The sequence below is a fragment of the Pistacia vera genome, unplaced genomic scaffold, assembly GCF_008641045.1.
Source record: "Pistacia vera cultivar Batoury unplaced genomic scaffold, PisVer_v2 Contig757, whole genome shotgun sequence".
In the NCBI taxonomy this organism is placed as follows: Eukaryota; Viridiplantae; Streptophyta; class Magnoliopsida; order Sapindales; family Anacardiaceae; genus Pistacia; species Pistacia vera.
The window spans coordinates 292,166-315,769 of NW_022196620.1; the positions used below are offsets into that span (position 1 = coordinate 292,166).

At 34.7% G+C, this 23,604-nt stretch overlaps 2 protein-coding genes and 1 long non-coding RNA gene across 3 annotated transcripts; all 3 read left to right on the forward strand.

Moving 5' to 3' along the window:
• The first annotated feature begins 525 nt into the window (after positions 1–525).
• LOC116115933 (TMV resistance protein N-like) lies at positions 526–5,104 on the forward strand. Its single transcript, XM_031402071.1, has 4 exons — positions 526–1,355; positions 1,577–2,114; positions 2,717–3,817; positions 4,941–5,104. Exons 3-4 carry the CDS (start codon positions 3,018–3,020, stop codon positions 4,948–4,950), a joined length of 810 nt encoding a protein of 269 aa, XP_031257931.1. The 5' UTR covers positions 526–1,355; positions 1,577–2,114; positions 2,717–3,017; the 3' UTR covers positions 4,951–5,104.
• On the forward strand, positions 1,636–2,205 carry LOC116115953 (TMV resistance protein N-like). Its single transcript, XM_031402080.1, has one exon. It carries the CDS (start codon positions 1,636–1,638, stop codon positions 2,203–2,205), a length of 570 nt encoding a protein of 189 aa, XP_031257940.1.
• Positions 5,105–23,028: 17,924 nt separating the features above from the next.
• On the forward strand, positions 23,029–23,604 carry LOC116115908. The gene is made up of 3 exons (XR_004125747.1): positions 23,029–23,046; positions 23,279–23,378; positions 23,469–23,604. It is a non-coding gene; the product is annotated as an uncharacterized LOC116115908 (long non-coding RNA).

A 23,604-nucleotide genomic window follows, 5' to 3' on the forward strand; every position in this document is an offset into this window, starting at 1 on the left:
GACACGCGTCCTTCCCTTGGCAAGTTATTAATAAGTTCAAACTTAAAGGACATTTGGCATATTCCTTGAAGAAATTACTCAAAACTTGTACAAGACTTGTTTAAGAAATTATAAAAGGAAAATGCTACAGCTACCGATTGGTGTGTATCGATTTTGTGCACCGAATAACGTAGTAAAATCCTAACCATTGATTAATATTAACTGATAATAAATAAACGGTCAGGATTGTGCCACGTCATTAAGTGCACAAAATTGATACGCACCAGTCGATAACTGTAGCATTACTCATTATAAAAAGAAAACTGACAACTAAAAGTTTATTATAAAAGACGTGAGATAGTCTCGGTCTTTGATGGGGACAAGGGAGGGATAGAGAACCGTGCATGTCTTTATTGGATTGAGAATAAAAGTAACAATATAACATTTAATTATTAAATAAAATAAAAAAGCATGAAAGCATGCATATGGGACTATCATATGTGCTCACATGCTGGCTTAGGAAAAAGTAAAAAGGTAATTCAAAGACTCAAGAGGGAAAATAGTTTATGTGTAATTTCCCCGTAGACTTCTTGAGAGCTTGGTGTATCTACTCTACTCTTTCCTCTATAGTTTTCTTTAAAGAGAGTGAGAATTAAGAAGAGAAAAAAACCGAGAAAATTTTGTGAATCCAAAAAGACGTTGTTGTATGGCGTCAAATTGTTTGTCAAAGTCAAGAAAGGAAAAGGGCTTTCCACCAAATTTCTGTTGAGGTTGCTGGTATTTTCTCTAGAGTTTACAACGCAGTATTCTGTCAAGAGTGAGTAAAGAAGGGAGAAAAATCAGCTCCTTATCAAACATTTTGACAGAAGCAGTTCTTTCTTTGAAACAATTACCTAATCGAACGGAAAAAACTTCCTTCATATAACTGCAGTAACACCCTCATAGTGCTGTAAGTTTATTTTCTGAACAATCTTTGATTTCGTAAATTTTTAACTTTTGTGTAGTTTAATTAAGAGTGAAACATTATATATTTATTTTAAACAAGCTAGCTGATAATGTATGTTAGATTTACAGGATATAAATTAGTGGTTTCTTTTTTAACTTATTTTTTCTTTTCTGGAAATTGAAAATTCATATTTTCGGTGATGTTTGAGTGTTGACTTATAGTGACGGATTGGCAAGTTTCGAGTTTTGGATTGGTTAAAATTGTTGTGCAACAAGGTTTAGAGTTGTTGCCACGGAGTTTTTTCGGCGACCCAAGTGGTTTTGAAGCGATTTCGACTCACGATGTAGGCGGTTGAGTCGCAAGATTTGACTTGGTTCATCGTTGAGGTTGTTTAAGAGAGGGTTAACGTTTGCTATTTCCATTTCTGAAGGTAGCTATCTTCTTCTGTTCCTTTTGTAGTTTAAGTTTACAACATGGATAAAAATGTAATTTTTGTGTTGTAGTTTTGTTTTACGATTGGGTTAATGCCAAGAAAATCTATTGTTGTTTTTGTTTCTTTTTTAATTTCTTTTTTTTTTATTCTTTTTGGAAATAGAAAATACATATAGATGGTCCGCAAGAAATTGATTACCTTTCCAATTAATTTTTCAGGTTCTAATAGAGGATGAAATTGTTTGCATATACAATATAAACAAACTTGTAAACTCATCATGCAAACAGCCTCTTCATCAAAATCTCCTTCGCATCGTTGGAAATATGATGTCTTTCTAAGCTTTAGAGGTGAAGACACAAGGAAGAACTTTATAGATCATTTGTGTACTGCTTTCAATCAGAAAGGATTGCGTGTTTTTAGGGATGACAAAGAACTTGAGAAAGGAAAACCCATTTCACCAGAGCTCAATCATGCAATTAAAGAATCAAGATTTGTGATTGTTGTTTTCTCAAGACAATATGCTTCTTCCACATGGTGTTTAGATGAACTTGTTCAAATTGTTCGTTGCAAGAATATAAAATTTTTTCCAGTTTTTTATAACGGGGATCCTTCCGTGGCTACAAAACAAAAAGGAGAGTTTGAAAAAGCCTTTGTCAGACATGAAGAAACTTTTAGAGAAGATACTAGAAAGGTGCAAACTTGGAGAAATGCTTTGACAAAGGTGGCCAATCACTCTGGATTCGACTTAAATGATGGGTATGTGACAATTATCTCTTCTTTTTTTTATAGTGGAAAGCTTAGTTATCAAATGAATTATGAAAATGATATTCATGACTTGATTGTTTAAATGCGTTAGTCATGAGTGTTGATACTACAAATTAAGCATTGAATTGATATTTAAAAGTATTGGTACATTGAAGTATTTAATTAACAAAATTCTTATGTTATACAAATAGTATTTAATAATAAATTAATTAATGTAAAAGATAATTAATAAAATAAGCATTTTCATATTTCACCAAGTAATGATGGAAAATGACATAGGGCAGTACTTTATAACTTGGTTTTTCTGTTTTTCTTAGACAGGCATGAATAATTTTATTAAATTTTCCTTGTTATTGTAACCAAGACAGATAGTATATCATACAAAAAGTATAGAGACAATATAACTACAATAGTGACTGAATGCTAAAAGTAAAGCTAAACAAAAAGGAAAAATGAAAGTTTCATGTGTATAAACTTATAGGTGCATGTAGATAATTTCTATAATAGGCACTATTTATACATTAGTATATTCATGACTAGCTAGTGTTGTAAGTTGTAACCACGATTTCTTCTTGATCTTTTCCATTCTTCAGGTATGAGTCACAATTTATTCAAAAAATTGTGAGGGAAATATCAAGCAAATTATGTTTTTCAAAATACACAAGTGTCGAGAACCTAGTAGGCATAGATTCACGATTGGAGGAACTAAAGAAATTTATAAGTCCTGAGTCACACGATGTTCGTATGATTGGGATTTGTGGCATGGGAGGAATAGGTAAGACAACAATTGCTAGAGTTGTCTATAACTTTTTTTCTGATAAATTTGAAGGTAGTAGTTTTTTGGCTAATGTTACAGAAATTTTTTAAAAAGATGGTCTAGTTTCTTTGCAAAAGATGCTTCTCTCACAAATTCTGGGTATGGGAAAAGATGACATCAACATATACAATGTCTTTGATGGAACAAGCATGATAAGAAGGAGGCTATCGTGTAAGAAGGTTCTTATTGTTATAGATGATGTAAACAATCCAGAGCAATTAGAAAAATTAGCTAGCAAGCGTGATTGGTTTGGAATGGGCAGTAGGATCATAATAACATCAAGAACCAAAAGTTTGTTGACGTGCCATGGAGTAGATGGAGTTTATGAGGTTGAGAAATTAAATCATACTGAAGCCGGCCAATTATTCATTTCAAAAGCCTTTAAGAAACATCAATATTTAGAAAGTTTTAGAGAGCTATCCAAATGTGTTGTACTGTATGCTAGTGGTCTTCCATTAGCTCTTAAAGTTTTGGGCTACTTTTTGTATGGAAGAGAAGTTCATATATGGGAAGATGCATTGCAAAGACTAAAAAGAGATTGTAAGAAAGAAATACTAGATGTACTTCAAATAAGCTTTGATGGGCTAGAAGAATTAGAGAAAAACATATTTCTTGATATAGCATGTTTCTTTAAAGGAATGGATAGATATTATGTGACAAGAATTCTTGAAAGTTGTGGTTTTTTTCCAAATATTGGAATAGATATTCTAATCGATAAATCGCTCATAATTATTTTACATGACAATACATTGTGGATGCATGATTTGTTACAACAAATGGGTCAACAAATTGTTAAGAGAGAGTGTCCCGAAGAGCCTGGAAAATGCAGTAGATTGTGGATGAAAGCAGACATTCATCATGTATTGACAGAAACACAGTAAGCAATTCAATTTTTTTTATAATCATGTGCACCTTTTCAATCATCATTTGCTTTAACTAATTAAATATCTATATGAGGAGTGAGCTAGTGCATTGTTAGCACAATTAGCACATAATTAGCCTCTCCAGATTACACATGCATCTGTAATTTTTTTTTTTTTCTGTATTTGTTGACCAATTTATAGTCCAGTTGAGCATATTAAAGTCTCTTGTTCCTCAAAAGAACTTTTATTTCCAAAATTATCGTTTTGTTTCTAGTTAATTTTATTTCTCCTTAGTTTAGATACCTACAATATGCATGAGCATACACATCATGAAAGAAAACATTTATACATTTAATGAGAATAGTACGATCTATAATTAAAAAAAAAAATTGATAATTATTTTTTTATTATTTTGAAGAAGAATAGGAAAAAAAATAGTAAAATACATATTCTAAAGATTCATGATTGGTTTTTGTATCATTTTATGAAAACAAATTTCTAAATATGTTAACTAAAAAAACTTCAATTAGATTTTTGTGAAAATGACGGAAACATATATTTAAATTAAAAAAATATAAAAAACCTATAATTTTAACAATTTTAAAAATCAAATAAAAAATTATTTGAAAACTTAAAAAGAGTTATTTATCTTACTAGTAAAATTTAGAAATGATTTTTTTTTTATAAAGATATTTTTCTACAAAAAATCATGAAAATTTATAAAATTTACAAAATAATAATTCCTTTAGTAAAAATAAGTGTAATCATATGTAAGATTAAGTGCATTCAATGAGGAACAATTTTCATAAAAATAACACGTGTTATCTTGTAAGAATTTTTGTGCAACCCAATTAAGCGTTATTTTGTACATAGTTTTATGTTAAAATGTTAATAGCAGACTTATATGTTGAAGCAGCTAGCACTCATGTCTATATAGTTTCATTCATGTGTTATTAATTCTTAGCTTGCTTTCTCTATCTCTTGTTTTATTTTATTTTTTCTTTTATTTCAAGGGAACTAAAGTGGTTGAAAGCATAATGTTCAACTCTTCTAAAGAAAATATCCATTGTTGTGCTAAAGCATTTTCGAAAATGATCAATCTAAGATTACTCAAGATCCACAATGTTCAACTTCCAGAAGGCCTTGATTATCTTTTCAACAACTTACGTTTACTTGATTGGGAAGGATATCCTTTAAAATCCTTACCACCAAATTTGCAATTGGACAAAATTATTGAGCTGAAAATGGATCAGAGCCGCATTGAACAATTGCAGCAGAGAATAAAAGTAAGATTAATTCAATTACACTTTCCTACTTTAATTTTTATGAGTAAAATAACTATATATGGAATATTTTTATGCTTTTTATGTTTAATAAATATGGGAAATTAAGAAAACCACATCTTTGTCTAACTTTTTTTTTTTTTTTTTTTCTTTTAACAGTTTTCAACAATTTGAAATCTATCAGTTTTGAAAACTGTAGGTACCTAATCAAGACACCAGATTTCACATTTGCCCCGAATCTCGAGAATGTGAATCTCAAAGTTGTACAATGTTGCGTGAGATTCACCCATCTTTGTTGGTTCACAAAAAGATTATTATTTGTATATGATGAAATGTACAAGTCTTACAACCTGCCTAACCAGATTCATATGGAATCTCTACGTAGACTTAATCTATCTGGTGCTACAAATTGAAGAAGTTTCCAGAGATTGTAGGAAGTTTGGATGTCTACATGTCATTTATTTAAAGGAAACTGCTATTAAAGTACTGCCAATGTCAATTGAACTTTTGAGTGGACTTGAAGATTTTAGTTGGAAAACTGCAAAAATCTTGTGAGTCTTCCCGTCACTATAAATGGTTTGGAATCTCTTCGAAGATTTAATCTTTCTGGATGCTCAAAATTGATAACTTGCCAGAGACTTTGGGGCAAGTTGAAAAGCTAAGGACACTTGATGTAATTGGATCTGCGATAAGATGACCAATGGCGTCCATTTTCTTATGAAGAATCTTGAGAGTTAGATTTTAGTGGGTGCAAAGGACCAACATCAAACTCGTTGTCTTCACTTTTCTTGAAGACTTTTAGATTGCCAATTGTCAAGTTTTGCAGATCTTTAAAAAAATATATTCTTATGATTGCAATAGGAGGAAGGAGCAATTCCTAATGACTTTTTTAAAGCTTTTCTTCATTACGGAAATTAGAACTAAGCAAAAACAAATTTTGTTTCACTACCTGGAAGAATCAAACATCTTTTGGAGCTTAAAGAGCTTAGCTTGAATGGTTGTAAGAGACTTAGATCTCTACCAGAACTTCTTCCAACATAAGATATATTTATGTAAATGGTTGTGTTGCACTGGAAACAACATCAAATGCATTAAGGTTATGCAATTCCACGTTGTCAGAATTTTCATGTGTAAATGCTTGAAATGATCTACTGCAACAATTTGGCATCTTCAATGCCCAGAGAGTTCCTTAAGGTCAGTGTCTTTCTCTTTCTCTTCTTCATCTTTGAGTTAGACATTATTTTATAAATTTTCTTTCTTTTCTGAGTGGGCAATGTCAAAGCCAACATACAGAAATGGGATTGATGATTTTGGGATGGTTATTCCTGGAAGTGAGATTCCAGAGTGGTTCAACATCAGAGTGAGACTTCTTTATTCAAATAGAAAGGCCTTCAGATTCTTATGATAACAAGGTGGTGGGATATGCTATCTGCTGTGTTTTTGATGTCCATGAGCACCAGCCTATTCATGGGATTTCTTGCCATGGTGACCAATATCCATCTATTTGAGAGTCTAAGATTGGTTTTGAAGAGAATTCAGGCAAGGCTTGTCAGACCATCTTTGGCTGTTCTATGCTTTGGCTGAAAGACTCAATCAAGATTTTGTTGAGCTTTATTTATACCACGTTGGCGTGCTGTCGTAGGCACCCAGAATTAAAACAAAAATAAACGTAGTAGTGTAAGTCAGGGTCGATCCCACGAAGAGTATCTAGCCGAATTTGAGTTATGTGAATAAAGCTGGGGGGTTTTGTGTAAACAGAAAACAATCTCTGCAAAAACAAAAAAAACAATTTAATTCGAATTCAAAATATATAACGAAACTTGGTCTCTATCAACATCCACCATCAGAATCTTATAACTGATCATTGATGCAAAGAATCAATTCACATATTGAATTCACCGTTGAAAATAATTTCCTATCTCTCCTTAATTGTAATTAATCAGGAAACAAGCGATCAATTAATCTTACCCCTAAACAACCCTAGACAAGCGTCAAGATTTAATCTAGTGGCAGCCTTAAGAATAGAGAGATGACGAAGACTAAAACACACAAACAAACAAGCGGTTGTATTTAATTTAGTTGAATGTTCTTCGTAAGGTTACTAATTCCTGACGCAGCAAAACTTACCCTAGTTGCTTCACAGTTGGAGGGATCAAACAATTACGGATTTGATATCAAACTTAGCAGTAGATTTCAACAAATAATACACTAGTAGGCCTCCTAGTAATTAAATGCATCAATCATGAAAATATGCACAGAATAAAATCAATACTCAAACATGAATTTAACACTAAAACAGAAAGATCCACAGTTTATTTGATTCCGAGGTTTCCGTTTCCTTCGACCAAGTTACAAAAGTTCTAGCCGCTCATGGCCATCACAAAAACTCAAGTGAAAGAAAATTTCAGAGAAGAGAAGAGAGAGAGGCGTGGTCCCCCAAAACCTCCTCTGATCTCCCTTTAAAAACTAATTTAAGAATTCAAATCCCACTCAATCTCCTAAAAGAAATATTCTCCTATCCTAAAATAACATTAACCTAATTTAATCTAATTGGAATAAAATAAAATAAGTCTAATAAATAGGAAGTGATGTTTCAGCTGTAATTTTGTGCAGCAGTATGTCTTCAAAACGTGCAATAATAGACTGACTTGCATAACAAGTCAGAACGCTCCAGGACGGGTAATGCAGGTGCGTCAAATTCAAGCTCAATTACAACCTTGATTCAGTCAGTATCTCTAAAAACTCAAAACATGAAAGTTGTAGATCTATTTCTTAGCGTTCCACAGCACTTTGAATCATCTCAATGGAGCTCGGATGAGAGAATTATGCCCAGAATACGAAGCAGCTGGTGAAACTTCCGAATTCCCCTAATTAATTCCGTTTTTCAATTAACACCTCCATTTGCTTCCTAAACCAAAATAAAGTAATAATGAGTACAATTAGGAAACAAATACATATAAAAGACTAAACATTAAGGGGGTTAAATATGACATTTTGTATTCCCATCACACGTGATCCAAGATTGAAGGTGAAGAAGTGTGGGATACATCCAATATATGAGAAAGATATTGAAGAGTTGAAGCCAAGGGCCAAGAAATCCGGTAGCTTTAGTTTTTGGAATTCATATGAGTTGGATGAAGATTTTCTCGGATCAACAACAAATGTTGACTGTGATGGGCCACAAGACGAAGATCTAATATATTTTTCAGCTGATGATGAACCACCGAAACCAAAAGATTGAAGAGTTCATAAGTTGATGTGTGGCAATAATTTTTTGTTGTCAGATGTTGTGGGGGTCTTTTTTTTTTTTTTTTTTTTTTAAAGGATTATGCATGTTTGGATCAACTTACATACATCTCAACTAACCTCTTGATATCATGGAACTATTACAATAGGGTATTGCAATTTATATGAAGTAAAACAAATAAAAAGTTGTGACAGTTTGATTATAAAACATTTATGCAGCAATTAAACAATTAAACAAAGAGAAATATGTCAAAAATTTATTAACATAGAGATAAAAAAAAAAAAAAGAGAGAGAGAGAGAGAGAGAGAGAGAGAAATTAATTAATTAATTTTTAAATTAAAGTAAATCAGATTAAGAATCATCATTTTCTAATGCAAAAATTCACCAACAGAGAAATTAAATGCATAAAATTCAGTGATAAGTTCAGTCCAATCCTTTGTTTGTTGCTAGTTTTTGACATATTGGAATTGTATAACATGTATCCCAAGCCCGTCCTATTAATCCCAAAAGATAGGGATAAGGAATCTCGTGGAGAGGCGTGGGACTCCTTATCCCGAGTGGGAGCAACTTTATTTATTTATTTTCCTCTTTTTATACTATTAAGCAAATTAATAATTAAAATTTATGGATATTATTTTATATTTTCTTAAATAATTTATGGATTTAAAAATAATATTAGTAAATATTTTTCAATTAATTTTTGTATATTTAATTTAATTTTATATTTAAAATTATAATATTATTCAAATGATAATAAATGTTTTTCTTTATAGTATGAAAATAGTTATTTATTGGGTCAGGATAATGTAACTTAAATTTTTTACTTAATTTTTTGACACGTCCTTATAAACCGTCTATTATTACTTAATTTTTAATATTTTTATTAATATAAATATTTTTATTAAGTAATAAAATTGAATGTTAGTGTATCATTTTTATTTGATTGTTTATTTCATCTTAATTTTGATATTCAAAAGCCCATAGGCCAGAATTCAAGTAGCCCAATAACTGATGAACTATTTGGCTTGGATTCTTTCTCATGGCCATAAACCTTCGACCAAGAGAAAGAAAATAAAGGATGTAATAGACGATTCATCTTCTTCTTAAACCTAAACAAACAACACTAAAAGTTTAAAACAAACACGAACACTAGAAAAATTATTAGATCTTTATGCAATGATTTTTATTTTTTATAACAAATCTAGCCTTTTCTTTGCGCGTTGGTTTTTATTTTTGGGTTATTTGAATTATTGCATCTTTCTACTAGGTTTATTGGAAAGATATGTATTCATTATCTTTTATTACATTGATGGACCTGATATATCCAAATGGTATTAACGTAAGACAGGGAAGGGGAGAAAGGGGCAAAAGGGGTAAAACAAGTGGGGACAGGTGTCTTGTTAGTTATTAGAATCCTGGTGTCAGAATAAAGGGCAGTGGTAGCAGGGGTAGAGGACATCTTTGTTTTTGTGCATGAATTGAGTATGGGAGGTGTTGGCCCTCGAAGACTAGTTGGGTGATACTGTTTTATTCCTAAAACTAATTGTTATCTTTTCCAATTCTTATTAAGTCTAAATATATAAACTTTACTGTCTTGATATATTGTTTGCTGGATTGTTATTGCTTTGTTACATTTTTTACGAGTATAATATTGTGTTGAGATACGGTTGTTGGTGTGATTGGCGTGGTGATTTAGTTAAGATCATAGGTTTCCATCAATCTGGTATCAAAGCTCGCAGATCATCTGGGGTATGGTTGGTACTAGAATGGAGAACAGGGTTGAAAGTGTTGAGAAGGAAATGGCGATGGTTCAGCGGGACGTCGCCAAGGTAACTAAAACAGTGAACTTGATGAGAGAAATTTTAATGGACATGTAGAACTGGATGTGAAGAAAAGACGAAAAGGAAGAAGAGCGACAGAGAAACTTGTCTAAAAAACCCAATCGAGACAGGGAAAGGCACACTGAACACGACCCTCACGGAGGACAAAGAGACTCAATTGGGAACCAGGGTGGAGAACGGTCGAATCAAGGCAGAGAAGGGTGGAACCGCCGAGACTTGCATGGCCGGAAACTGGAGCTACCCCTCTTTTCCGGTGAGGACCCTTCCAGGTGGAGCGTTATCTCTCGATAAATTAGATCCCTAATGAGCACAAGGTTTTATCAACAGCCCTCTAAATGGTAAGAGAAACACTCTACTAGTACCAATGGACAAAGTCAAGGACAGCGGCAATGACCTGACCAATGTTCAAGGTTGCATTGTTGTAGAGGTTTAGTAGGACACAAGAGGTCAGCCCCTTAGAGCTGCTGATGTCGATACGACAAGGAGGATCAGTGCTAGATTTTCGTCGACAGTTTGAGGAGGTTGCAGCACTAACATAGGGAGAGAGAGAGAAGATGTCCTAACGGCGACTTTTCTAAATGGGCTAAAGCTAGAAATCTGGGCTAAGATTAAACTACAGCAACCGAATTTATTGATTCGACCCAATTCATTGACCCAAGCAACCCTACTGGCCCAACGTGTGGAAGAGAGAGACACAACCTTGGAGGAAGCCCAAGCAGGCCTGGCCGAACATGTAAGTATAGGCATATAACTTATGGGCCCAAATCCATTTCTAATTCACCTAGACAAGATGAGACTATAAAGGCCTTGTTGGTAAAAAAGGATGCAGTTGCGAAACTGAAAAAGTGTAAGAGCTCTTCAATATTTGTCAAAGCATCATCGTTTTGACTTTGTATTAAATAAGCTCAGCTTCTACTAAGTAGATTGAGCTGAGTTTTGAGTGTTGTATAAAAGAGAAGAAGTCACTCGTGTATTATTCATTCATTTGGATATTCAGTTACAATAACAAAAAATCTAAAAGCATTTCTTGATTAGTCTTGTTCCTTTCTTGTTTTTCTTGAACTAATTTTAGTTTATTCACATGGTATCAGAGCCGTGACTCACGTCAATGGCTACCGATCTTGATTCTTTGAAGATGCTAAACAACATAGGAAGAACCATGCCAATAGTGCAGAATCAAACCACCACAAAACTTGCCACAAGCTTGCAAGTCATCAATCCCAAATGACGAGGAATAATTACCGATTCTGGAGTTCACAAGTCATTTCCGCTATTGGCTCACACGATTTGGAGGACCATCTATTAGGTAGGGTTGCTTGTCCTCCCCCAATTTTCGTTTTTGATTCTGATATTATAAATGAGCTAGCTCAAAATAAAGCTGGTAGTACTGTTGGTGAAAGTCTTAATCCAGTGTTTGTCTTGTGGAAACGAACAGATAAGCTCATAATAAATTGGTTATTAGCTTCAATTTCAAAGTGCATGTTTGATTCTGTATTTAAGTGTAGATCTTCCACTGAAATTTGGTTAGCTTTAGAGAATGAATTCGTTACAAATTCAAAGGCTAGGGCTTTACATCTTAAAAACCTTTTGCAAACTACACACAAAGGGGATCTAAGTATTGGACAGTATGTAAAGAAAATGAAAGATATTTCAGAGAGTCTAGCTACTAGTGGATTAGTTGTGTCTGATGAAGATCTGTTACAATATGTACTGGATGGATTGGATCTTGAATATGATGTTGCGGTAGTGACACATCTAGATTCTAGTCCAAGATTGATACTATTTCTTTGCAAGAAGCCCAATTCTTGTTGCAAAAGTATGAAATAAGGCTAGAAAAGTTCAATTTTGTGGACCTTTATAACTCTTCAACACATGTAGCTTCAGTTCATAACCCAGGATTTTAAAATGTCGCTAATGTGAATAATCAATCAAGCCATAATGTAGCAAAAGTCCCTGAAAATAATCAGTCCAGTAATCTTCCTTCATTGATATGCCTAGGGAATCCACACTGTCCACAAACATATATCAGTCCTCGGTCTTACTCAAATTCATCTTAGCCTTTTCAACAATATACTTTTTCCAATCAACCTTCCCAATCATTCTTACCTTATGCAGCCCCTAACACATATGGATCAAGACCTCATGTCTATGGAAGAGACAGAGGTCGAGGCACTGGCAGGGGAAGAATTATATGCTAAGTCTGCAATAAGGTAGGACATTCGGCTATCCAATGTTATCACAGGTTCAATTCCACCTATAATGGTCATCCACCCTCTAATGTTCCCTCACAACAAAACGCTTTTCCTAGACAGCAGAATGCTTACTTTGGAAACTTATAGTACCATAATTCCCAGTACATTGGTTCTCCTAATGTTGTTCCATAGAGAACTGTCTTTTCTGATCATCAACATTATCCTAACTCTCAATACGCTAATGTGAATACTCATACCTTTGGAGTCCTTAGTCAACAGCCATCAAGACCTAGTCAAGCTCACTTGGTCTAAATTGGTTCAGGACCAACTATTTTTCTTGGTTCACAGCCTGGAGCTGTTTTTTTTCTGGTTCACAGCCTGGAGCTGTTTATCCTAATTCAACAATGCTTCACACTCAGTAAGTCCATCTTACAGCCACACATTTTACACCCACAGACCCTGCCTGGTACATGGATTCTGGTGCAACAGACCATGTAACCTTTAACCTGAGCAACCTGAATACTTGCAAGAACTATGATGGTGAGGAACAGCTACAAGTAGGCAGCGGTGAGTATCTTCCCATTTCCCATACAGGTAACTATTTTTTTCCCAGTAACTTTCATTCCAAATGTTTGCATTTGAAGAATATCCTTTGTGTACCCAAAATCACTAAAAATCTCCTTAATATCTCTAGGTTTACAAAAGAAAATAATATGGTTGTAGAGTTTGATGCTAATTGCTGTGTTGTAAAGGACAAAGCCTCAAGAGCCATATTGTTGCGAGGGGGACTTAAAGGAGGTCTTTATCAGCTGGATATTCCATACAGACCCTTTACTTTGCTAATGTCTACCTCCTGTCCATCCCAAAGTTTTACTACAAATGCACAAACTGTGTTCTCTGCTACTGATTTTTCTACTACTCTATATCACTCCTCTAAGTCTTCAGCAGTTCCAGTGTCTAGTAGTCCTAATAACAGTCAGTCTAGTGATAGTTATATTTTGTAATGTTTCTGTTGATAATAAGTCACTAGTGTCTATATCAAATTTGGAGAGCAACCAACCTGTTTCTGCTCTGCACACTGAGAAGGACACATTTGCTTCTATATTGAATAATGAAAATATAACTTCTCATTCTGAAACATCTGATTCTATTGTTTTAAATAAAATTACTGGTTATGTTCAGACCAATGATTGTGTTCAAAATTCCAATTCTGCTGATGTATGCACTCCTAACATTTCAAAAATCAGTCTTGACTGTAATCCCATTTTGGATTCTACCAATTACAAACATGTTGTTTCAACCACTAATCTTGATTATATTCATAATAATCTAGACTGCATTACAAAAACCCATTGTTTATTTGTAAGTAAGCAGCCTCATCAATACACAATTTGGCACAAGAGGTTAGGACACCCTCATGCTCATGTACTTTAACAAATTTTATCTACTTTTCCCAAAACTGCATCATTGTCTTAGCTTCACAAATTGTCTCCACCACCTTTCCCATTTTGTGATGCGTGTCAACTTGGTAATTGCATCAAAATAGTAATGCCTACTAATGTACTTTAGAATAACACACCCTATTTTAAACTTTTCAAGCAAGTTCCTTCTTATTATAGTCTTCGAGTATTTGGTTATGCTTGCTTTCCCTTTCTTCACAATATTAATAGTCACAAATTTGATTTCCATTCTTCTAAATATGTGTTTGTCAGTTATAGCTTGCTACATAAAGATACAAGTGTCTAAGAGCTGATGGAAAAATTTTTGTTTCCCCTAGTGTTTAAGTTTAACGAAATTGAGTTCCTTTTTTTAGATTATAGGTTTGAAAACACTGCTAGTCTCTGATCACGATTTTGATGCTGGTGTATTTGGTCATAATTTGGATTCTTTAGTCAGTTCCTACACTCCATATTCTTTCAAATTTCCATGTGTTATTGTTTATAATTCCTATTCTCTCGCTAGTTCTGCTCCTCCTCCAGCAAATGGCTTTCAATGTCAGTCATTTTTACATAATACAACAGTTAGTCATCCCTCTACTTCACTGCCTTAGCCTCATACACATTCCACTATAGCAGTCTCAAATACCACCTCCTCACCAGCCTTACAGTCCTCAAACCCTTATCACAAACTACCTCATATCCTACTACAACAGTCCCAAATAACTCCTCACCAATCTTACCTACTGCCTCTGGATTACCAAACTTACATACTACCTATTCCTCTCCAAATTCAACTCCATTAGCTAGTTCCCAATCAGTTTTTAATCTTCCCATTATCCCTTCCAATTGTCCCTTACCCAATTGCACACTTGAAGTTGATCTAAATTTCATCACAGTTCACAAATATTCAGGTCAGATCTACTGTTAATAATCACCCCATGATCACAAGAGCCAAGTCAGCAGCTGGTTTCTCTGCTGATAGTGATACTGCTCTACCTCATGCTACCTATCTTACACTAAGTCAACTTATTATAGAACCAGAACTATTAACAGTTGTTGAAGCTTTAACTAGCACTGCTTGGAGAGAAGCCATGAAAACAGAATTAGATGCACTTGTTCACAACAACACCTGGATGCTTGTGTCACCTACAGTTGATATGAATATTGTGTGAAATAAGTGGGTCTTTCGCACTAAATTCCATGCAGATGGCACCCTGCAAAAGTATAAAGCTCGTTTAGTGGCTAAAGGTTTTCAACAAATGCCGAGCTTGGACTATTTTGAAACTTTTAGTGCAGTCATCAAACCCTCTACTATCATAATTATCCTGACCCTAGCTGTTACAAACTCTTGGGATGTACAACAAATTGATGTAAATAATGCGTTTATGAATGACACCTTGAATGAGACAGTTTACATGAAGCAACCTATGGGGTTTGAATCAGCTACTCACCCTTCTTTTGTGTGTAAATTGAATAAAGCCTTGTATGGACTTAAACATGCTCTTAGAGCCTGGTTTGACAAGCTTAAAAATGCTCTTCAAGCCAAGGGGTTCAGAAATTCAATTTCTGATTCTAGCCTTTTTAGTCTCAAGTTGGATTCTGGTTTTATCTATGTGTTGGTCTATGTGGATGATATATTCTTACAGGATCAGATTCAGTCTATATGACTCATTTGGTTAAAGAGTTAAATGATCAATTTGCACTCAAAACCTTGGGCTCTCTCAAGTATTTTTTAGGAGTGGAAGCAACTAGATCCTCTGCTGAAATTGACCTCAAATAGTCTAAGTATGCATTAGATTTACTTCTTAAGAAAAAAATGTTTGAAGCCAATCCTTGCTCCACACCCATGGTAGTTAGTACAAAGCTTAGTCGTAATGACAATGAATTGTTTGAAAATCTCAGCCTTACTCGACCTGATATTAGTTTCCCGGTTAACAAACTCAGTCAGTTTTTACAAGCCCCTATTGAGTTGCATTGGAAGGCTTGCAAACGAGTACTTAGATACATAAAAGGTACTCTGAATTTTGGGTTGGAATTAAAACTAGCAAGCTCATTAATCGTAGAGTGTTATGCTGATGCTGATTAGGGAAGCAATGTTGAAGATAGACAATCTATTAGTGGATATTGTGTTTATTTGGATCCCAACTTGATCTAATGGAGTTCCAAAAAACATAAAGTAGTAGTCTTGTCTTCTACAGAGGCTGAATATAGAGCTTTGGCACAAACTCCAACAAAAACTACTTGGTTACAAAGTATGTTCACTGAGCTGGGAATCAGCTTATACTCAACCCCAATCATTTGGTGTGACAATGTTAGTGCGGGTGTGTTGGTTTCCAATCCTATTTTTCATGCCCGAACTAAGGATATAGAAATAGATGCTCACTACATCCGAGAGCAAGTTCTAGCAAAAAACCTTGTTGTTCAATATATGCCTTCAAAACTTCTGATTGCTAATCTACTAACCAAACCCTTGTCTACTGCTCAATTCTCTGAATTGCGCCAAAAATTGACTATTGTTGCTCTTACTGACACTGTTGATTAGAGAGATATTCTGTCTTTCATTTCAGCAGACTTGGTATTTTTTTTATTTTTTTTTTTTTTGTGTCGTGAGTAGATTATTGGCTAAGCTATAGAGCAGAAGTTTCTTTAGTGGTTCAGGAAGTGCTCTGATGATCCGAAGTGTAATAGTGTTGAGTAAAACATTGTGTTGTAGAGATGTGTTGCAGAGCAGACTTTGTTGATGTTATTGATTTTTGATTGTGTTTGGTGTTATACACTGTGTTGCAGAGATGTGTTGTAGAGTAGATTTTGTTGATGATTGAAGATTAGATTTTGTTGATGATTGGTTTTTGAGTTAGGAATTCATTACTGATTTGCATGGTGTTATAAAGCAGAAGTGTTCAGGAAGAAATTTTTTCTTCAGTTTGTTGTAGAGCAGCCTGAATAAAAGACAGAAGTGTTTGGGAAGAATTTTTACAGTTTGTTGTAGAGCAGCAGTATTCAGTATTCAAGAAGTCTCTTGCTGATCTGAGTTATGTTATAGAGCAGAAGTGTTCAGGAAGAACAGGAAGTCTCTTGCTGATCTGAGCTGTGTTATAGAGCAGAAATGTTCATGAAGAAAAGTCTCTTGCTGATCTAAGCTGTGTTATAGAGCAGAAGTGTTCAGGAAGAAATTTTTTTTTGTTGATCTCCTGCGGAGTAGCTTTGAGCAATTTGTTGTGTTGCAGAGCAAGTATTCAGGAAATGTTTATTGGTCAGCTGTGTAATATTTGACTTGCGAATTCAAATTGCAAAAATTAAAGGGAAGCATTAACCAAATGAGGAGGTACCAGACAAATTCAAACTCTCTCCAGTCAGGCTTGAAGGGGAATCTTAGTGAAAAGAAACAAATACTAAGTATGGCTCCCTAGTCAAGTTTGAGGGGGAATGTTGGTAAAAAGGGATGCAGCTGTGAAACTGAAAAAGTGTAGGAGCTCTTCAATACTTGTCAAAGCGTCGTCGTTTTGACTTTGTATTAAATAAGCTTAGCTTCTACTAAGTAGACTGAGCTGAGTTCTGAGTGTTCTATAAAAGAGAAGAAGACACTCGTGTATTATTCATTCATTTAGATATTCAATTACATTAACAAGAAATCTAAAAATATTTCTTGATTAGCCTTGTGTCTTTCTTGTTTTTCTTGAACTAATTTCAGTTTATTCACAGGCCCACCCTCCAAATACAACTTACCCCTCACCCAGATCAGTCAACCAAACCCACACTTTCTCCCAAAACACAACTCCCAATCGGAGGTTCCCATCTGAAAACCATGGCNGATCTGATGTGTAGTAGTCTTGTCTTGAGTAATACATTGTGTTGTAGAGCAGAAGTGTTTAGAAAATGCTTTACTGATCTGTTGTGTAGTATTTGACTTGCCGATTTGAGATACACCCAAATTAAAGGGAAGCATTAACCAAAGAAGGAGGTACCAGTACAAGACAAATACAAAGTCTCTCTAGTCAGGCTTGAGGGGGAATGTTGGTGAAAAGAAACAAATACAAAGTCTATCTTCCTATTCAGGCTTGAGAGGGAATGTTGGTGAAAAGAAACAAATACAAAGTCTGTCTCCCTAATCAAGCTTGAAGGGGAATGTTGGTGGAAAAAAAAAAATACAAAGTTTGTCTCCCCAGTCAGGCTTGAGGGGGAATGTTGGTGAAAAGGGATACAGATGCGAAACTGAAAAATAGTAAGAGCTTGTCAATATTTGTCAAAGCATCGTCATTTTTGTCTTTGTATTAATTAAGATCAGCTTCTACTAAGCAGTTGAGCTGAGTTCTAAGTGTTGTATAAAAGGGAAGAAGAAATACTCATGTAAGTTAGTTTTGTTAAACATTCAGTTGCAATTACTAATCTGAAATCATTTCTTGATTAGCTCTATATTTTTCTTTGTTTTCTTGAACCACTTTCAGTTTTCTCACACAAGCTTAGACTCCTTGATATTCATCAGTGTCCAGCTTGAGGGGGGATATTAGTTAGTAGCAGTTACATATATTAGTTGTAACTATCTATTAGTTTAGTTAGTCTATTTGTTAGTTAGTTTGTAAATAAAGTCGAGCACAAAGTGTATTGAGAAGTCAAGTCAAAAATAAAAAATACATTTCCTTTCTTCTTTCTTCTTTCTTCTTTCTTCTTTCTTCTTTCTTTCGTACAATATGATATCTCTACTGTTTCTATTCCTAAAAGGGGCCCGACTCCAAGTATGAATACTCTTGAAGAGCTAAGAGCAATAATTATATTTATCTGGCTTAAATTACAAAATGTTTCTCTTAAATATTTATCTAATTTCATCTTACTTTTCTATATTACTCTCTTTTTTATGTTCATTTGCTTCATACACTATGTATAATGTTAATCAGATCAAATGACTTCTAACAGTAAATATACCAATCTCAATCGATTAATTAACACTTCAAAATTTTATGTTATCTCATTATACAAACTAATATATTATAATATGGTTAGATGATTTATAATTAATGTTGAAAAGGTAATTTATAACAATACTAAAAAAAATTAGAGTTGGGTTAGGATATTAAAAAAAAAAAAAAAGTATTAGTTAGTTTAGGAAAACTAAAGAGTCTGTTTGGTACAAAAAAAAATTAATAGAGCTTATGAAAGATAAGCTTATAAGATTATAGGGTGCATTTGGCTTATTATTTATTCTCATATTCTGAAACCGATTATTTGAATAGTGTTTGGCTTATTATTCAAACAATGAATCCTGAAAAAACGATCCTGACATGTTTTTGACCGTTAAGACTTTTTGCAGCTATTTTTTGTCTTTCTCATTTTTTTTTCATTTTCTCAGTCTTCTTTTCACCACGTTTACAAACTTCTTCTTCTTCCATCCAACTTCTTCTCCACCTGCAAATACCAAACATAACTTCTTCAGCTTTTTTTTTTTTTTTTTACTATTAAGACTTTTTGCAGCTTTTTTTTCTCTTTCTCATTTTTTTTTTTTTCATTTTCTCAGTCTTCTTCACTGCATCAGTGCTTCACCATGTTTACAAACTTCTTCTTCTTCCATCCAACTTCTTCTCCACCTGCAAATACCAAACATAACACATCCAACTTCATTTTCTCAGTTTTCTTCACACCGTGAACCACTCCACACCACTAGATCTGTCGCACATTCACTGTCAACCACCCACCACCGTGAACCACCCCACACCACCAGATCTGTCCCACGTCAGTTTTTTTGCAAAACCCACCCACCACCATTTGTGACCATTGTCTCTTTGCTTATTCCACCATTCTTGAAACTCTTAGTTTGGTGGACGAGGCATAGATTAAAAGAAATGTGAATAAATGTGACAATAAAAAGCAATTACAGGTATTTGTTGTTGTTTTTGTGTGTGTTGGTCTTAGATATGTGTTACCAAGTATGGGAGTGTGAGACGCAAGATGAAGGCCATGTGAGATCAATTGCCTCCTTTTTAATCTCCACGTGTCATCCACTTGATGTATGTTAGGTTATGCTGTAGAGGTAAATCGTGGGGTTTGTTGTACTTTTAATTTGTGTTTGCTTTTGTTGATTGGTTCATTAACTTATCATACGGAAAGTGTTATGTGTAATTTGTACATTTTTAGACATAAACTCCTTTGTTAATCAATTTACAAATTGCGTCTTCGGTTTCAAGACACCCGAGACGCAATTTTCCTCATTTTTATTTTATTGGAAATAATTTGTGTTATTACTGTTTTTTCTTTTCATTAATCCTTTTAATTTCGATTGTAATTATGCGTTTTATAATTGGTTGACTGAAACTGATATCTGCACGTGAGCACGATTGGATCTATGGATTTGTTTTTGGGGTTTAACGGTAACAGCATGTGCTATGTTGCTTACAATGTTTAGCACATGCGTCAAAATATTGTGCAGTTTCATATGTTGTTTATGTAACATGATGTATGTAATGGATAAATTTTGGGAGTAAAAAATTATTAGATTATTGGAAATAATTTGTTGGGATTTCACTAACTGATATATTTGTTCTGTAGATTACGATCATATGCACAAATGTCAGTATAATTTGTCCCGACGTCGCAGGATTGATTACTACTTGTAGCAGAGGCATAAGTTTCAACCTTTTTCTAGACTTGGAGTTCGTCATACACCCTGTTGGTCGACATTGTCTATACCTTCCCATGCATCTTCCCCTTCATTGACGTCTTCAAGCAGTGTCGGATCGAACGAGGTATAAGTTTATCTGTGTTTACATGTGCATATGTCTGTTTGTAATGTGATTGGTGATTCGTATGGTGTCTAATGTTGGTTTTCATTCTCACTGTATTGTCCTTAGATGGGTGATAACATGAACTGGTCTGCTGAGATGACCCACAAATTTCTGGTCCTGTTGTCTGAGTGGGCAAAAACTGTGCACGGTACTTTAATTAAAACAGTAGATTACCAGGAAATGTTGGACAACATATCATCAGTGGCTGGGAGGAGACTCAATGTCACACAACTAACCTCTAAGTACTTTTGCCTGCGAAGACTATATCACGCATGGCAAAAATTGCTGCAACACACGAGGTTGGGGTGGGATCATGAGTCGCAAAGTCCAACGTGTCCCATAGACGTTTGGCAAGAATATTTAAAGGTAAATTTTCAACTTTTTTAACTAATATTAATCAACGACACCATAATTGTATGCATATTTTTTTCAGACTGCCAAATATTAATATATTATTCTTTTGCATTACTAGCAAAACCCACTGGCGTAACAATTCTACCACAAGGGCCTTCCTCACAAGGACCTTTATGAAATCATATTTGAGAAGCAAACTGCCACTAGGAGATATGCGTACAACTCTACATCTCAACCGGTGGAGACCTCCAGTTATTCCAATCAGGGCGCAGTTCCCCTGGATGATAGTGACTTTGAACCTGATCCAAATCAAACGACAGGGGAAAAATAGCCAAACACATCTAGCCATGGAAGAGCAAAAAATAAGAGCAGGCGAAGCGGCCCAGGACACTCACTTGTGGCTGTCATTGATAGATTGACGGACGAGCTTGTGGAGAGGCAGACTATGGGATCGAGGGCTAGTAATCGCAGTGTAGATGAGAGGGACGAAGAGAACACCAGTTGTTCATCTGATCCGTTTTCCATGAGCAATTGTATTGACATCATGACGGCCATGCAAGTACCCACACAGTTTTACCTCCCGGTTGTCAACTACTTGTATGAAAATCCAAGGTGGCGGGAGATATTTGTGAAACTCTAGCCCGAGGAAAAGGCAAACTGGATTTATAAAAACTTTCTGAATTTGTAGATGACATTATATTTCCTAAGTGTTTGCTAGCCCTTTTGTATGCGTCAGTGGGCACTAGTCATTACAATTAGAATTTATAACACTATTATATGAACTTATTAATTGTGCTACTGTTTTATGTGATATTACATGTTTCAACCCCGTTTTGGATTGTCATTAGAATTAAATATTGACTATTATATTTTGTTAATTGTGGATCAATGTTTTGCAAATGTGTAGATTTAAATGGCATCGTCTAGCCTTACAGGAAGAAGACAACGTTCTACAGATGATGAAGAAGAAACACTGACAGATATAGCCATTGAACTATGTGGTGTTGCCGCGTTAGAAACAATTGGGCGTGAACCACGACATACATCCATATTAATTGGTCATGAGTACATGTTGGAAGTACTCAATGGTCATGCTGACAGGATCTTTGACAAGTGCCGCATGGACAAAGATTGTTTTACATACTTATGTGAAATTTTGTCAGAGCAAGGCAAATTGCGACCATCCAGGAGGATGAGTGTGGAAGAACAAGTTATGATATTTCTAACAATCGTTTGTGAAAACGAGACAATCAAAACGATGATGGAGGATTTCCAACATTCAGGTGAGACGATCTCTAGATATGTTGGCGCTAGACCTAGCAAAACGGCCTAGACCCATGGGTCGGTCCGTACCCAGGTAAAAAATATAGGGTATGGGTTTAATATGTTGGACCCGTTTAATTCCCACCTGTACCCGGCTCGTCTCGTTTTTTGACAGGTTACACGGGTAAACCCGCGGGTACCCGCTTTTTTAAAAGCTGAACCCTAAGTCCTTAACCCACTAACGCCACCCAACTCTAAAACAAACTTTCTCTTCTCTCTCGCGCCTCTGAATCTCTCATCACTGTCACTAATTCATTCTCTCAATCTCTTATCTCATCATTCTGTTCAGTGTTCACTTTAGTAGACTATCATCACTCATCACTGTCATCATCAGTCATCACTCTCATCCGTGAACCGTGATCCCATTCCCAGACCCACCTTCACCGATCGCCGTCATTCATCCTCGTCGGCTCGTCATCTCCTCTCTCTATCGTCATCGTCATGATTGAAGGAGTTGGTTCTTGTTTTGGTTACCAGTGAGATCGGCTACTAAGCTCGTTTAATGTTCGATTGGGTCTCTAAAAGATGAAATCATGTGATTTAAAAACATTATTTTTTAAGATCTTTAGTGACCGAAGTGAGGGTTTTGACTGCTTTATTTGTTGCTTCTTCTATTTCTATCATTTGAATATTTATATTAGGATTTTGTTGTTGCTTTAGAGCTAGTTGAAGAGAGTAGCAATTTCATGGATGAGGATGATTTATCGAACACAAATCGAGAAATTTTTCCAGCTTAAGGGCCAACCCTTCCAATATTGCAGAAGATTATATTTTTGAGCAATAAGATTCAGGTAAAATGGCGCTTCTTGTATCACTTTCACTTTATTTCTTGCTGACAGAAGTAGGATAGTTTAGTCTTATTTTAGGCAATTGAGTTTCAGAAAATGAAGGATTTGTGTTCAGTTTATTTGTTATTGTAGGTAATTGCTCTGTTTGTATCAAGTTCTATAAAATTTAGAGTCTTCTCTTTGTTTTTGTTTTTTTTATTGGTTTCGGGATTAATGTTGATGCTTTATGTTATAGGATTTGAAGAGAGATCACTCAAGTCTTTCAGATCAAGTGAAGAACATGAATACTGATTGTTTTCCTGGCCCTGGTGTTTTAGACAATCTTCAGAATCTCAGTGAGTATCAGATACTGATTTTGGCAATTGTTTCTTGCCTTTTTTTCTTTCTTTTGTTTTAGTGATTTTAATTGCTATTTTTGGTATTAGGTAATGAATATGAGCTTTTAAAAAAGAAATACATAGATGAGTCCTCTGAACAAAAGTGGCTTTACAATGAAGTGATTGGGCTGAAAGGCAATATTAGGGTCTTCTACCGATGTAGACCTTTAAATCAAGCTGAAAT

What these genes read in the sequence shown, in the direction of transcription:
- LOC116115933 (XM_031402071.1), top strand. Translation starts at nt 3,018, where the DNA reads ATGCTTCTCTCACAAATTCTGGGTATGGGAAAAGATGACATCAACATA.
- LOC116115953 (XM_031402080.1), top strand. Translation starts at nt 1,636, where the DNA reads ATGCAAACAGCCTCTTCATCAAAATCTCCTTCGCATCGTTGGAAATAT.